Consider the following 15,644-nt stretch of genomic DNA (forward strand, 5'->3'; position numbering starts at 1 on the left):
TTTGGCTGTGGTTTGGCGGACTTTTTTTTAATTTTATTTAAAAAAAAAAGACAAAACAAGCTGATATACCAGTACCATCTGGACTGGTGAAACGCTTCGCTCCCATCATTCACCATCCTCCAGAAGCGTTTGTGGATGAGCCCTGAACATTTATGAGTTGATGTTCTTTGTCTCTGTTTGCTTCCTGTGTGAAAGTGCAGCCTGAATGGTGTATAAGGAATTGGTAAACTTGGGCTTTCTTTGCAGATTTTGGAACAAAGGCTTGCTAAGAGTGCAAAAGAGTAGCTGGAAGAGATGCTTTAGTTTTAAAGCTAAACATGTAGCTTGAATGTATACCTAGCAGATGGGGGTGGGGTTGTAAATACAGACACTGCTGATAGATTGACAAAATAAAGTTCAGAAACTTTGATGGCACTGTTGCGACAAGAAGGGGAGAATGCGATCTGGTTGTGAATACCCTTAGGCTGGAAATCGGCCACCTTTGGATGTATCAGAGGAACAATTCTGGAATAACTTGCCTGCATGAGTGGGGAAAAAAAGGAAGGTGGTATGAAAAACAAAGCTTGACCAAATATTAGAAGCAATTACGCTGTTAACCAGGAAGACAATGTCAGTCTGTTTTGTTCCTCGGACTGATTCACTGCTTTAAATTCTTGGTGTCAGCCTTGAATTAGCAGTAAAGATACCAGCCTCTTGCAAGATCTATTAGGAATGCATGTACTGTGAGGACTGTTAAATTTCAGTCACCTCTGCACCTGCCGCTGCCCGGAGGAGTGATAGGGCTGAAAACTGTACGTTCTGCATGTGCTTCCCCCTGAAGTTATGCGAACAAGAACACTGGTTCTTTTATTCTGTCTACCACTAAAAATAAATCCATCAAATTGTAAGCTGCCCCTTGGGAGAGGTGAGGAGTAACATACCTAAAAATGCCTCTTCTGGCACACTCTAGAAAACAATTTTTCTGGTGTACATGTATACTACCTGCATTTTTTTATTTTTTAATTTTTTTTTTCTTTCTGGTTTACCCTCTTGGATCAGATGCTGCCACCTGTTTAAGGGAAGGAATCTTGATTTATTCAACACGTGCAGTAGTTTGGTAGCAGTATAGTCTCTTGTCAGCGTCCTTTCCCACCTCTGCAGCAGTGGTAACACCAAAAGCTCCTTTAGCAAAGGCCGGGACAGTGCTGGAAGAAGTTGACTCAGGAGCTGCTCTGCCCCTGTCTTCTGCAGGTGATCTCCAAAGCTGCTTTCGGGACATAGACACGGCCCTGGTGTTTGGCCAGAGGTGCTTGGGTTGTTGGGAGCTCCTCCGAGGATGGACGGAGAAAGAGAGGGTGGGGTTCCTGGGCAGAGCTCGGGGAGGCGGGGAGAGAAATGAGATTAGGAAACAAAAGGGGGAGGCTGAGCGCCGGGGAGGATGCAGCGGGTGCCACGCTGCAGGGCCATGACCCAGCCCAGAGCCTGTGAGTAGCTGCCCCAGCTCTTCGCGGCTCTGGTTCAGAGCGGTGGTGGGAGCCCTTCGGCTTGTCTCGCTGATGGCGCTGGAGGAGAGACCGTGCATTTGGGAGAGGGGGAAAGCTTTGCACTCCTGCCGGGCTCATTGCACATCCCAGCTGTAGGTTGTGATGCTGAGAAGTGGTGATGAGTCGGTCCTTGCGCAAGGGGATGCCGTGCTCCGTGTTATCTGGGGAGGAAGTGAAATGAGGGAGAGGAAAGCAAATCTGTCTGTGTTTTCTTCTAGTGTCGTGTGATCCCACATCCCCCTGGCACTCTTCTCGCCTGCAAACCTCTCTGCTCTAAACACCCTCCTTTTGGAGATGTTCTCGGCCATCACCGAGTCCTTTCTTGTGCGCCCTGTCATGGAGGGGACCCCACTGTCCCTGCGTTATTCCCTAGTCTCTCGGGTCTGGGAGCATTTCTGCAGGGAACCGCAGCGTGCATCTGGAGTGGGGGGAGGATGTGAGAGAGGAAGTGTCTGCACTTGCTGGCCTTGGCCCCAGCCCATCTCCCTCGCTGTGGTCGAGAGCTGCGGGCGGGCTGAGCGAGTTCTTTGTAGAGCAGGTCTCCTCCTCATGTCGGCTCTTTTCCTGCCAGCCCAGCTTGCTGCTGGGATTAGAAACCTGCTGGTTTCGGGGTAGATGCATCTGTGGCTGGAGCTCTCGCAGTGCTTTAATGAGAGCAAAGCTGTTAATGTGACGCTTGGCCTACAGGTCAACGTCTAGTGGGCACCTCTTCTTATGTCTTCAGGCCCAGCCAAGGTCCTTGTGCCTTGGCTTTGGTTCCTCTCTTGAGAGGACACAGGAGCTGCTCGAGCTGGAGCTGTGGTCACGCTGTTCAACCAGCTCCTGCGTTTTGCCTCTGCTTTGCCTTCATGGCCAAAACGGTCCCAAAGGGTGACAGTGTCTCTTAACCACCTTCCCTGTCCCGTGCGTCCAGGTCAGGAGCAGGAGGACAGTTTGCGTGAAGTGACTCTCTCTACCCAGAGGCTGCGTGTGCTGCCTCCAGCAGTCCTGAGCAACCCCATGCTGGAGAGCCTTGACCTCGACAGGAACAAGCTCAGGAGCGTCACCGGCATTTCTAAGCTTTGCAACCTGAAGAAGTTAATACTGTCCAAGAACGAAATTGTGGACTTTCCCAATGAAATCCAGAGCCTGGTCTGTTTAGAGAAGCTTGAGCTGAATCAGAACCAAATCCGAGTCATCCCAGAGGGGATATTCTCCCATCTCCCCAGGCTTAAACACTTGCGGCTGAACAACAACCGTCTTGGTGCCCTCCCCAGGGACCTGGCAGCTTGTCGAGGCAGCCTCCAGTACCTCAACATCTCCAACAACCTGTTCCGGACCTTCCCCCAGCCTGTCCTGCAGCTGGACCACTTACAGGAACTCCACATGCAGAATAATGCCCTTCGCCAGCTCCCCAGGGAACTCTTCCAGGGGCAATCCCTGAAAACGTTCAAGGCCAATGGGAACCCCCTCCGAGAGCCACCCAGTGAAGTGTGCGCTGGTGGCATCCAGCAGATCCGGAATTACTTCAACCAGCTTCAACACAATTCAGGGCAGGAGGACAAGAGGGTCAAGACCATGTTCCTGGGGGCCTCACTTGCAGGGAAGTCCACCATCTGCAAAAGTCTGAAGCAAGGGCAAACCAAACTGGTGCCCAAGGAAGAGCGAACGGTTGGGATAGAGATCAGTGAGTTCCGGATTGAGGACTTCACGTTTCTCTTCTGGGACTTCGCTGGCCAGCTGGAGTACTACATGACTCACCACGTGTTCATCACCCCACAGGCACTCGTTGTCCTTGTCATCAATCTCCACATGTAAGTGCTGAGCTGGTTTGGATTCAAAGTGGAGTGGGATAAAAAAGGGGATGGGGAAGCCATTCCCACACCATTTCTGCTGGACCTTGATGCCTGGTTTTCTCACCACTGGAGTAGCTAGCACTCCCTCTCCCCCTTTTTGCAGATCACTTTTAATTAGGCCACTAGATCTGTCATCGCCAAAGTAAGTCAGTCCTCTGTTTTGAGGGGTTAGATGACCATTAACTTTTTCTGTGACAATTGATTCCCAGCTAAAGGGCTTTGCTTTCTGCCTTGGAAATATCTCTATGAGCCTTCCTGCATCTTGTGGTGCTCCCTGAACATGGAGGGAGCATCAGGCTTGGGCTTTGTTGTACAGAGGGGTGCTCCCATCCACAGCAGGGACGGACTCTGCTACACCCTGTAGCTTTAACTAGTTTAGTTAAGGACGAGTTTGGATACAGCCCATGACAGTTGGAGATCCGAGCTCTTCTCCAGTAAGCCCCTGGGCCAGCACCGGGTGCATGGTCAGGCCTGTGCTGGTAGAAGTTGGCTGGAGATCCGGAAGGTTAGATATGAATTTGGGATTTTCTTTTTCTCCTTCCCCAGGTACCAAACTAACGACAAGGCTTTCAAGGACCTCGTCGGTTTCTGGATCAACAACCTGTCCATGCGAGTTCCAAACTCGGTGGTGCTTCCTGTGGGAACCCATGTGGACTGCTGTCGGGAGGAGGAGGTGGAGGAGAAGAGGCGCGACATCATGGCCAAGATCACGGCCATGCTGATGGAGAGAAAAAGCAACCTTGCTCACTTCATCAACAACCTGGAGGGCAGTGAGGAGCCTGAGTTCTACATGGACCAGTGGGAGAGGCTGAAGGAGATGGAGAACTGCACGTTAACCGTAGGGCTGAGATTATCATGGTTCCTTGCTGTCTCTGGTCACCCCTGTCGCCTCTGGCAGCATGGGGTGCTACAGGTGATGGTGACCCAGTGCTAATGAATCAGGCTGCTACTGCGGCCATTCCCCAGGGCTGGGGTGGACGTGGTAACCCCTGGCTCTGACCTGGTGGGTCCTTGTCACTGCTCAATGACAGGCATCTCCTCCTGTGGTTTATAGCAAGTGCTTGGGGAGGGGTGTGAGGGGGCATTTACCATCCCCACATGATTTTTCCGGGAACTGCTGCAGAGCAAATGTGTGAAGGAAGTGCCCTCTGAAGCTGAGCCAGCAGTGTGTCCCATCCTTGGTGACCTCCTTGGCATTAGGTCCCGCCCTTACCTCGCAGGCAAAAAGACTCCTCTGGGTGTGCTTTTGGCAGGCGTGTGCTTTCTCTCTTCCAGATCTTAAACTTAGTTGCTGTCAACTGCACGGATCACCGTGATATCAAAAAGCTCGAGGCCACTATTCTGGAGCATGTGAAGAATGAGGAGCTCTTCCCTGAGGTTGTCCGAGTGCTGCCACCCGTCTACAGGCAGGTGGAAGCTGCCATCACAGATATTGCGCAGAGTGAGGAGATGGCAGATCATGGTGAGTGGTCCATCACCCCCACTGCACTGTCCTGGGAGGACTTGCTGTCCTGCGGCTGAGACGGGCTCTCTGGTGCTTGCTGCACCTTCTGACCCGGCTCATGTGGTAGTGGGGTTGCTGCTGAACACCTTGCAGTGTTATTGCTGGAGCATTAATTGCTGTTACCCAGCTCTGTCACTATGGGCATCTGCCCCAAGGCAGGTATCTAGGCGAAAGCATAGGAAAAGGCCAAGTGAGCCTTCACCAGAAGGCTCTGCCAACATCTACCAACCTGTGGCTGCAGGTACCCTCAGCTGGCCACGTTGTCTGGTTTGTTTCTTTCTGGTAACATTATTTTTTCTCCCCTTTGCCCTTTATAAGCAATTAAAAAATCTTGCAGGAAGGAGCTCCACAGCTTTAATGCTTCTGCACGGTTTCCAAACTTATGTCCTGCTAACTTTATTTAATGGCCTCTACCACTCCCTAGCTCTTTCTCCGTGTCCCCTGTGACTTAGCAGGCAGCCTCGGCTCCTCGCTTACGTACCTAAAGGAGGTATGAATGCCACCGGCCCCCGGTGTCATCTCTGGCTCCCCTGGCCACTGTAGGATCAGTGGATGAGGAGCAAATGCTTTTCTTTTCTGGAGATAAGCCAGGTTTTGTTGCCTGTCTTGCTGCATGAATAAATGACAATCTGAGGTTTAACTGCCAATCTGAGGTTTTATGGTCTGAAACAAACCTGCTCTCTCAAACAATGAAAAAAATCCAGTATTAGCCTCATTTTTCAGATGCTTCGTTGAGGTCCTGACAGGCTGTTGGCACCGCTGAGGTGAGGCAAGACCATGGGAGATGCAGCGTGACAGTGGGACAGCTGAGGATGGGCTTTTTGGGCCACAGACATCGAGCATTGCGTTGGTCCCACCTGCTTCCCCAGGGGTGGCAGGGGGGACATGGGGTGCTGCTGGTGTTTGTTGTCTCTCTAAAGCACCTGCCTTGGAATGCTGGTGTCCGAGAGATGTGTGCTGAGCTCCCATGTCTCCCTCTAGGCATGATGGACCTCCAGTACCTGCTCAGCAAACTCTCCCGCTACAAGCACCTGGCCAACTTGGGCAGAGAGCTTCTGCAGGACATCTTGCGCTACCTTCACCGCATCGGGCTTGTCGTGTGGTACGAGGAAATCAAGCACCTGGAAAGTACTGTTTTTCTCCAGCCTACGTTTCTAATAACTATGTTCAAGGTGAGCGTGGGGATCAGGACCGTCTTCTCTTCAAGGCCCAAGCTCTGCAACTTTGCTGGGCTCCTCTCAGTGCCACCTCTTCTCTCCTTCTCTTCCCACCCAGCTCCTGGTGAGGTACCGCCTAGTCCAACAGCTCGAGAGCATCTCTGTGGACACACTGATCGGTGAACATGCCACCATCAGAGACAGGTCCAACTGGGTGTGGACCTTTAAGTCAAAGGCCATGCTGTGCCACCGGGCCGTGCGTGCCTTGGTGAAACACCAGCTCTGTTTGGAAGGGATGCGGGAGGTCTTTGAGGAAATCATGGGACATGGGCCCCACAGAGGTAGAGGGAAGCTCTTCAGCCTCCTGGAGCACTTTGAGCTCTGCCTGGAGGTGCGTCACACTGAAGCGCTCAACCCACAGGCCACTGAGTTTGTGCCCGGGAAGCTGTGGGAGACAACGCGGGGCCAAGGCGAATCCTGGTACTTGTTCCCAACCTATCTGAACCAGACCGATGAGGTCTCTGAGGTGTGGGGAGGAGATCACCCTGAGGACCTCCACATCCGTGCCTACTTCTCACCCGAAATACCTGAGGGTTTCTTCCAGAGGTAAGGAGTGGTTTCCAGCCCTCGATGAGGTTGCGCGGTTTGGGGTTTGCTCGGTGCAGCAGCAGTATGTCTGTCAGCAAGTCCTCACCTGTTGAGTCTGTATCAGCTGAGGCATGAGGCCCAGACCCAGGAGACCAGGGCAGCTTCTCAGCTCTGCCACAGACATGTAGAGCTCTGGATGAACCATTTTGATGTTCGCTGCCTGGATGTGAACAAGGATCACGCTCCTTCTCGTTCACCTGTCATCTGGGGTGGGTTTTGGCTAGTCTGTGCCCATCCAGGCAGTCAGAGGTCTCCCAGTCCCACCTGAGGACGGTCCAGTTTCTACAGGCACTGGGACTGTTCCAGTTTCTGGAAGGTCTCCTGTCCTTGTGGGGTTCTCAACTTGTGTCCAGGGTTTTATCTGATGGCCAACTCTGGAAGCAGCTCTTGGCTTAAAATGCTGCTCCTGCTGCTTGAGCTTTCAGTAGGGCAGGGTCCTCACTTGGTGTCTGCCTCTGTTTCTGCTGAAATTGGGTTCATATTTTTCACGTCAACCTAGTGATGTGCTTTCTTCCGGTGTTAGAGCTATGCAGGTAGGAGGGTGGTGAAAGCCATGGGTGATCTCCTTGCAGGTTCCTAGTAAAAGCTTGCTCCTTCTACTCCACACACTGGGTGGCCAAGGCAACCTGTCTGCTCGTATGCAATGGCAAACCTCTGCTGATCAAAGAGAACAACCAGAGGGCCTACAGCTACCTGGAGCTCCGGTACAGAAAGCCGGGAGGAAGGACAAGTAAGGACCCCTGATCTTTATTTCATGACTCCCAGCCACACGTCTCTCCTTAGCTCCCCCCTGACACCTCCACCCTTCTGGTCAGAGTGTCCCAGAAGCGTCTGCCACATGTCCTAGTCTGGCAACCTGGTCAGGAGTCCTCTCAAGGTATCACATGAAAGTGGGAAGTCAAGTTTTCTGTCTTCTCATGGAGGGAATGGGTCATCCTTCCCCATAAGGTCCCAGCAGAGTACAGTCTCGGGCTGGGTCTCCAAGTGATAAGCAAAAAGGCCATCCAAGTTGGGGAAACTCTTCCAACAGCTCTTTAAATTCCTTTGAAAGCTGATGGGCCTTGGTTAACTTGAGAAACAGAACTGGTCCAACCGTTTTGGCTATGGTCTGGCAGGCTCGAAGTGATGCATACATCCCCACAGCATCTCCCGGGCTGCCATGGTTGGGTGGCCATGAGTAAGTGAGACATTCTCCTTTTGCCTGGAAGGTTTCCAATTCGCCTGGGACTTCCTCATGGCAGTTGTGTTCATCGTCCAGAAGCTCGCCGAGGAGTGGCCGGGGCTGCATATGTGTGTGAAGACCCCCTGCCGAACGGCTGGCTGTCCTGCTGAGCTCATCTGGCCAGACATGGATGGCACAAACACCATGTACGTACACACTGCACCCCTCCAATTCACGGGCTGGAGCTGGGTGGTTGCTGCTGCAATGGTGGTGGTCAGCATTCTGGTCAGCTTCTAAAAGGTGTGGGAAATTAGTTGCAAAACTCACCAGGCACTATGTTGCCCTTCTCCTGACCGTAGCAGCCCATGTCCCACGTGGTGTTAGCATTGACTTGTGTGGGAAATTCGAGCATGGAAAGAAAGGTGAAAAAGTTGAGACTCTGAGGCTCAGGCACATAATGTCCACTCTTGCCAGGTGCCCACGTGTCCCCTCTTTAATGAAGAGCTGAAGATGCTCAGGCACCTGGTAAGGCAGCAGCCGTCCCACCAACAGCAGAACCTCAGGTCAGGGTCGAAAGAGGGAGCCCCTTGCCATCGCCTTGCCATCATCTTCCATAGGAATTGCTGAAGGCAGCTCCTGCTCCTTCCACTTCTCAGGGCTTTTTCCTCCACAGGACGAAGGAAGATGTTAAAACCTGTGGGACGTGCGGGCACCGCTTTGGCGCAGAGCTGCTCCTGCCCAAAGGTGAGCCCAATGGTCCTGCGTTTGTGCCACAGCTCTGCTCGAGGGGGAAGAGGGGAAGGCTGAGGGCTTCATTAAGCTGAGGTGCTGATGGTGTCCCCCCTTCCCCGCAGTGCCCAGGCAGCTGGAGGAGCCCCCAGCCCAGCCGTCTGCTCACTATTACGTGACAAGCTACGGGACCACCACCTTCGGGACCAGCAGCATCCACGTCAATAAGCAGGTAAGGAGGCTGCCACCTCCCCTTGCCCAGGGTCCAACACTGATGGCCAGGCTCATCCTCTCCCCTCATGCCTGAAATGAGGGGATGCAGCTGCTTCCAGCCTGGGGAGAGGACATCCCATCTTTGGGCAGCACTCTGGTTACCACCAGAGATACCTGAGTAACCACCTGAGATACCTGAGTAACCACCTCTGCACCTCAGAGCTGAGCTCTTGGTGCTTCGTGTCATAGTTACTGCCTTATTTTTCCAGAACATCTCAAATGAGTAACCCCGGGCCAGCAGGGAGGCGCTCGCCGAAGAAGGAATTATATTTGTTTAGCCAAAGCCAAGCTGTCCTCAACGCATTTTGCTTGCAAGTCATGTTTGGGACCTTAATGCGTGGAAATAAACGCATCAGTAAATGCATCCCTTCATGCATGGGAAGTCCCCTCATTTACACAAATGGAAGGGGGAGAAGCGTTCAGAGGCTTTGCTGGGACAAGGCTGGCCACAGATCCCCACGGTTTTAGGGGATGGACAGGGGGGTGAAGGTCTTGGACTGATAGTGGGGGCAGATGTCTGGGCAACATCAGCAAGCAGGAAACACCTTTCTATACATATATATTTAAACTTAGAAAACTTAAGAAAATAAATCTGTAAATGACCCCACTCCACAAAAAAGCACACAGTAGCAGCTGACAGTGCGGGAAAAGCAACGTTTCAGCTCCAGGACCGGCCAGTGATGCTGTCCTTGGGGTGGGGGGAGCGGAAGAGGAAAGGTCTCCACCACAGGCATCCCACCGTGGCGTTCCTGGGGGAATGCCGGTTCGAACGGCCCCCGATGCCCGGTAGTCCCCCGCCGGCTGATGCCTGTCCCGGGGAGGGCCATGGGGAGCGTGGTGGGTGAAGGTCAGTCCATCTGCATGGTGTACTGCTCGATGAGCTCAAAGAGGCTGAAGGAGTCGGAGAGCTGCAGGCTGACGGTGCCGCTGTCGAGGGAGGAGGCTCCTTCCCGCTGCACCTGCTCATACCAATACTCGCAGAACTTGGGCACCAGCTGCGGCAGCAAACCATCAGGGATAGGGGCAGGGTTAGGGGCAGCTGCCTGATGTGGCTGCAAGGCCCTGCATGGCCCCCATCCTCCTGGAGCAAAGGAAGGAGGTGTGCAGGGCCCCTCTATGTCTCCCCCAACGCCTGAGGGTCCCATCCCTGGGCAGCTGCCTCCCACCCCATCCTGCCCAGCCCCCAAGGCGGCCCTCCCTGGACTCCTGGCCCCCCCCTGAGGGTCCCCTCCCCAGGCACCTGCCTCCCCATATTTCCCCTGCTCCTCAAGGGTTCCCCTACTTGGGCACACACTTCCCCACCGCCACCAAGGGACCCACTCCTTGGGCACCCAGCCCCACCCACCCCCATCTCCCCTGGTCTCTAAGGACCCCCCCCGTCCCCTCTCACTCAGTTCCCCATCTCTCCCAGCCCCCAGGGTATCCCCTCGCTGGGTACACAGATTCCCATCTGCCCCAGACCCTGACAGTCTCCCTCCTCGGGCACCCAGACACTCACCTTCCCTGGACACTGAGGGTCCCCCTCCCTGGATCCCAAGGAACTTCCATCTCCCCTGGACCCCAAAGATCCCCCTCCCTGGGCACCCAGACACCCACCTTCCCCTGCCCTTGAAGGTCCCCCTCCTTGGGCAGCCAGACCACGTCTCCCCTGGACCCCAGAAGTCCCCCTCCTTGGCCACCCAGAGCTCCATCTCTCCCGGACCCCAAGAGTCCCCACGTACTCAGACCCCCATTTCCCCTGGACCCTGAGGGTACCCCTCCTCGGGCACCCAGAGCCCCATTTCCCACAGACCTCCAAGGTCCCCCTCCTCAGACATCCCCCATCTCCCCTGGTCCCCAAGATCCTCCCCCTCCCTGGGCAGCAGTGGGGCAGAGGTGAGTGTTGGCCCCTGCACCTTGACCAGGATGAGTCTGGACTCCTTGGGCTTGTCCTTGGAGAAGAATTGCCCGAAGCAGAGGTAGATGGTGAAGTCAGGGGACCGCTGCCTTTGGCCATTGCGGAAGTCCCTCAGCTCTGTAAGGGGAGACAGGACTCAGTTTTGAGGTGAACCGGGGGAACATGGAGGGGCTGTGAGGGTTCAGATGTTTGTGGCATCCTGGAGCTGGCTCCCATAAGCCCCAAAACCAGGAAGGGAGGAGTGAGTTGGAGTTGGTGGATAGACACACCCTTGCCCACCTGTGCAAAACTCATTGAAGTCAAAGATGGGGGTTGCCTGGTCCCGGCAGAGCATGTTGGGCGGGGGATCCTTGACGCCCTCGAGCTGGTGGGACAGGGCCCAGAAGACCTTGCACTTCTTCAGGCGGGTGGCAAAGAGCTTGCTGGCGCGTTGCTCCAGCTGCAGCCCCGCAACGCCCAGCAGCTGCTCAGTCAACTCCCGCTGCTTGCTGTCGGCCAGCTCGGTGGGGCTGGGGAAGCGGACCAGGTGCCCAGGGCGCTGGGCCACCGCCGGGTCGCAGGGCTGGTACACCAGCAGGCACTGCCTGCCCCCCACCTCCTCCTGGTGGAAGAGCTTCCCCCGGTAGTAGATGCTGACATCCAGGATGCTGACATCTGCACCAGACGTCCAGGGATCAGGAATGTCATTCCCCAAAACCCAAATGATACCCCTCCCCAAAACCCCCCACTGAGCATTAATAAATATTAATAATTACATATAATATTTATTAGTAGTAACTGCAATACTTATAGCTATTAATAACACACTGAGCAGTAATAAATATTAATAATTCTATATAATATATAGTACTGATTATAATAATTACTTAAAGCTATTAATAATTAATAATCCTCACCTGTGTTATCCTCTGGCGGCGGCGGTGGTGGTGGCACAGGGTGGGTGGGGGTGAAGAGCATCGCCTCCCCTGGGGACAGCACGGGGACCGTGCCCTCCGGTGGGTGGCATGGCAGTGGCATGGGTGCTGCGGCGGGAGACGGGCAGCATTGGCGTCGCGATTCGGGGTGCAGCAGGGCAGGGGTTGCTTTGGCATGGAGGGCACATGCCAGCACCCCAGTCTCTTCCCACCCCTGTATGGCATCTCCACGCCTGGGACTTGCTCCTGCCCCACAGCACCCACCTTGGTGCTCCAGCAGCATGGGGTCCAGGGGGCTGTAGGCGCCCAAGGCGGGCTGCTGTGTTGCAGGCACCCACTGCTGACACGCCGGCGGCGGGAGGCAGTTGTTTTGGCTGGGGTCTGGGTGATGCTGGAGCAGGATGTCCTGGTGGGGGGCATCTACTACAGAGAAATCACCGATGGGAAGGGGCTGGGGTCACCCACACGTTGGGTCACCCGCACGTGGTGTCACACAGTCTGCAAACAGGGGTGGTCTCACCTGCAGATGGCCAGGATGGGGCCAGGGGGCCAGGGTCACGGGAGATGTTGCAAAGCTGCAGCACCCACTGCAGCTTATCCACGTCCTCCAGCACTGAGGGCTGTGCGGGGTTGGTGCTGCCTGGGGTGGGGGACAGCAGGTGGGAGGTCTCACAACCCCAAAACCAGCCCTGTCTGAGCCTACCGAGGTGTCCTCCCAAAAAAACTGGGGGACTAGCACCTACCTGGGAGGGTGATTTCTGGGGCCATCTCTTGCAGAGCAGGTTCCAGCTGCAAAGGGAAGCAGGATGGGGTCTTACTGCTGTGGATGGGGGACACCCAGCCTCACCCTGCCCTGCATTTCAGCTGGCTGCTGGGCTGCAGCTCAGGAGCACCCCAAGGACACAGGGGTGCAATGCCTGAGCAGTAGCAGTGGGGATGCCCCCACCTGCAGTGCCAGCCCCATTACCGGCGGCTGCTGGTGCTGTGGCTGCTGGTCCACCGCAGGGTCAGGGCTGCCAAAATCTCCCTCCTCGCCATGCCCAAGGGCTGATGGAAGGAGAGTGGCATGAGCGGGGCACCCTGAGATCGCCTGCCCCACCCCCAACACAGCCCCCCATGAGGCTAGGCTCACCTGGGTTGATGGCAAAGACCTTGTGTGGGTCGTCACCACATTTGGAGTGGTCCTCCCGCATTGTGAACATGCGGGTGCTCCTCAGGGCACAGCGGAAGTTGGTCTTCCACTTGGCTGGGTCCTCGGGATACCCTTCATATCGCCCACTCGCCTTTGCCCAGGCCTGGTGGGTGTGGGGGGATAAGCATGGGGACCCTGGCTCCATGAACATGGAGACTTCAGGGAAGACTTCAAAGTCGCTGTTGGTCACGCCCCAAGTCCCATCAACCTTGAATACCATGAACTCGCCACTGGTCAGCTCCCATTCCATCCACCTTGAAGCCCTCAAGGTTGCTGCTAGTGACAGTCCATCCTTCCCACCTTGAAGACTTCAAGTTGCTGCTGGTCACCTTCCCCGCACCACCCCCTTTGAAGATCCTGAGGTCGCTGCTGGGCAGCTCCCATCCCACCCACCTTGATGACCTCAAGGTTTTTGCTGGTGACATCCCATCCCACCCACCTTGAAGAACTTGAGTTCATTCCTGGTCAACCCCATCCCACCCAACCTGAAGACCTTGAAGTCGCTGTTGGGTAGCTGCCATCCCACCCACCTTGATGACCTCAAAATTGCTGCCAGTGACACCCCGTTCCACCCACCTTGAAGACCTCGACCTCACCGACAGTGACCCCCATCCCACCCACCTTGAAGACCCTGAGTTCATTCCTGGTCAACCCCATCCTTCCCACCTTGAAGACCTTGAGGTCGCCGCTGGGCAGCTCCCACCCCACCCACCTTGATGACCTCAAGGTTGCTGCCGGTGACCCCCATCCCACCCACCTTGAAGATCTCCACGTCGCTGCTGGTGACATCCTTCCTGGCATTGTGCTTCCAGGGGACGCGGAAGACGCTGTGGTCCTGGTCGATCCAGCAGAGTCCGGGGTAGTTCCCGCTGCTGATGGCGCTCAGCAGCCAGGGCCCGAACCGCAGCTTTTGGGCCTCCCTGCGGACGCAGGGCCGTCACCGGGGGAGTTCCGGGGCCACCTGGGGCCGGTGAGCCGGGGAGGGCGGGGAGGGAGGTGCCGGGGTGGCGCTTACCCCTCGCTCTGCAGCGCTGCCATGGTGCCGCGGGGTCCCCGGTCCTGCGGGGCCGGTGGGTGACTACGCGGCCACCTCCCGCCCGGCCCTTTTATCCGCCCCTTCCACCCGCGCCCGGCTTCCTGGAAAACACGTGACCCTTTCGAAAGTGAAAGTGTCGCCGGTGGCCACCCCCGCCGCGGGGGTTGGGGGTGGTGGGGTACCACCCACACCGGTCCCCTCCGGGTGCCAGCGATGCGCCCGGGGATGATGCTCTGGCGTCCTCCCGTCCCCGCCCCCCCGCACCGGGGGATGCATCTGCAAAGCCCTGAGCAACCCCCTCGCCAAATTAGTAATAATTAAAAAAATAATAATACCGCTTTAGACCTTGTCCTGCACCGCGGCGGGACGCAGACCTGGGTGGGCACCGGGCAGGATCAGCCCCTGAACTGGGAGGGCCGGGGGGGGGGGAGCAAAACACCCGTGCCCCCGTGCTGGGGTTGCTCCCCACGGGCTGTTGTGACCCCCAAAGGGCTGGTGCGGGACGGCTGCGCCCCGAAACTAAACCACGCGGGTTTGCGGGGGGCAAAGGGCAGGTGGAGACACCTCGAAACACTCGGACTCAGCCCAAAAGCAGCCGTGCCCACAGCCGGCGGGGCTTTCCAGGGTGCAGCGGCCACGCAGCCAGGGCTGGCAGGGCTCGGCCTCAGGGCTGGAAACCCCCGTGCCATTTATTTATTTATTATATTTATTTTAATCCTTCTCTTTCAGGCTGCCTTGGTTTGCATGCTAAGGGCATGCTATTAAAAAAAAACAAAACCACAACAAACCAACAAAAAAATAAAAGCAAAACCCAGGAGGGCAGTGGGCCCGGGCCACTGAAACCAGGAGCCGGTTCTCCTGGCACTCCCTTTTCCCATAAAGCTGGGGTGCTCCCAGGCCTGGCACGGCGCCCGGAATGCCAGGTTGAACACCCACACAGATCAGTGTTGGAGCACCAGACCGCGGCAGGAGAGGGGCCGGGAGCTGCCTCGGTGGGATGTGGGGACTTCTCGGGACGCTACACGGGCATCAGGAGCATCTCCGGCCCCGCTGTCCGGCCTGGTGGCACCGCCAGTTTACGCAAAAAAAAAAAAAAAAAAAAAAGTTTAAAAAAGGAGGAAAGTCAACCCTGGGTGGTTCAGGGCCAGCATCACCCTTGCAGGGTGCACCCCACCCCCCCCGTGGGGCTCCCCCCCCGCCCTGCCGGCCCCCAAAAGCAAGGCAGGGGGGAAGCAGGCAGCGGGGGGAGGGGGGTCCCGGTGGCCAGTGTATGGCAGCAGCATGTCCCCCCCCACCCACAAAGGGGAAGCAGCACCCAGCTGGGGCTACAGCTGGTTTCCAGTAAGTCGGGTCCTGGGCACGGCCGACTGTGATGGAAAATGGTCCCCCTGGACCTCAGACCATCGCAGTGCGGGTTATGTCAGTTTTTTTGCATTAAATTAGAAGAGAATTAGGGAATAAGCATGATACGAGGCAGGTCACCTGCGGCACAAGCACTCGCCCTCGTTGCTCATCCTTGAGCTGATCTGAGCTCTGCAGGGAGCAGTAAAACAAACCAAAATCCTCCAAGATTTGCAGTTTTTACAAATTTATTACCTAAAGCCTAAAGTGATGGTCATCGGGGCTGAAGCATGGGATTTCGGCCTTCTTCCCTCTACACTTCTTGCTTTTGAAGAAATTTCGCCCTCTTTCCACGAACATCTCCCTACTGCTTACTAGGAACTCCTGCGTGGTTTTCCAGGACCTTGCCCTTTGTTTTTCAGGAAATTTCCCC

The 15,644-nt window shown here is 55.8% G+C and overlaps 2 protein-coding genes across 7 annotated transcripts; one reads left to right on the top strand and one right to left on the bottom strand.

Moving 5' to 3' along the window:
* The first annotated feature begins 1,296 nt into the window (after positions 1-1,296).
* On the top strand, positions 1,297-9,195 carry LOC141742687 (malignant fibrous histiocytoma-amplified sequence 1 homolog). Of its 2 annotated transcripts, XM_074585591.1 has the most exons (11): positions 1,385-1,463; positions 2,437-3,316; positions 3,905-4,196; positions 4,634-4,820; positions 5,844-6,034; positions 6,138-6,625; positions 7,240-7,397; positions 7,876-8,035; positions 8,503-8,573; positions 8,684-8,790; positions 9,041-9,195. In XM_074585591.1, the coding sequence occupies exons 1-11, from the start codon at positions 1,418-1,420 to the stop codon at positions 9,056-9,058; spliced, it is 2,598 nt and encodes an 865-aa protein (XP_074441692.1). In that variant the 5' UTR covers positions 1,385-1,417; the 3' UTR covers positions 9,059-9,195. The 2 variants fall into 2 exon arrangements, with proteins under 2 accessions (XP_074441691.1, XP_074441692.1); XM_074585590.1 differs by lacking the exon at positions 9,041-9,195 and having other exon boundaries at positions 1,297-1,463; positions 8,684-8,980.
* A 178-nt stretch (positions 9,196-9,373) lies between these two features.
* On the bottom strand, positions 9,374-14,122 carry IRF7 (interferon regulatory factor 7). 5 transcript variants are annotated; one of them, XM_074585594.1, is made up of 11 exons: positions 13,850-14,122; positions 13,592-13,754; positions 12,775-12,937; positions 12,610-12,689; positions 12,386-12,431; positions 12,163-12,282; positions 11,907-12,065; positions 11,625-11,750; positions 11,008-11,382; positions 10,727-10,845; positions 9,374-9,826 (listed from the first exon to the last, which is right to left on the bottom strand). In XM_074585594.1, exons 1-11 carry the CDS (start codon positions 13,870-13,872, stop codon positions 9,680-9,682), a joined length of 1,521 nt encoding a protein of 506 aa, XP_074441695.1. In that variant the 5' UTR covers positions 13,873-14,122; the 3' UTR covers positions 9,374-9,679. The 5 variants fall into 5 exon arrangements, with proteins under 5 accessions (XP_074441695.1, XP_074441693.1, XP_074441694.1 ...); XM_074585592.1 differs by having other exon boundaries at positions 11,625-12,065; positions 13,850-13,974; XM_074585593.1 differs by having other exon boundaries at positions 11,625-12,062; positions 13,850-13,961.
* Positions 14,123-15,644: the final 1,522 nt, after the last annotated feature.

This window comes from Larus michahellis, chromosome 4, assembly GCF_964199755.1.
Source record: "Larus michahellis chromosome 4, bLarMic1.1, whole genome shotgun sequence".
In the NCBI taxonomy this organism is placed as follows: Eukaryota; Metazoa; Chordata; class Aves; order Charadriiformes; family Laridae; genus Larus; species Larus michahellis.

Excerpts from the sequence above, each read along its gene's own strand:
- LOC141742687 (XM_074585590.1), top strand. The coding sequence starts at position 1,418 with ATGCAGCGGGTGCCACGCTGCAGGGCCATGACCCAGCCCAGAGCCT. Across the intron at positions 4,821-5,843 it reads TGAGGAGATGGCAGATCATG|GCATGATGGACCTCCAGTAC; the intron begins GTGAGTGGTCCA and ends GTCTCCCTCTAG. Across the intron at positions 6,035-6,137 it reads TTCTAATAACTATGTTCAAG|CTCCTGGTGAGGTACCGCCT; the intron begins GTGAGCGTGGGG and ends CTTCCCACCCAG.
- IRF7 (XM_074585592.1), bottom strand. The coding sequence starts at position 13,872 with ATGGCAGCGCTGCAGAGCGAGGG. Across the intron at positions 13,755-13,849 it reads GCAGCGCTGCAGAGCGAGGG|GGAGGCCCAAAAGCTGCGGT; the intron begins GTAAGCGCCACC and ends CTGCGTCCGCAG. Across the intron at positions 12,938-13,591 it reads GCGACGTGGAGATCTTCAAG|GCCTGGGCAAAGGCGAGTGG; the intron begins GTGGGTGGGATG and ends CACACCCACCAG.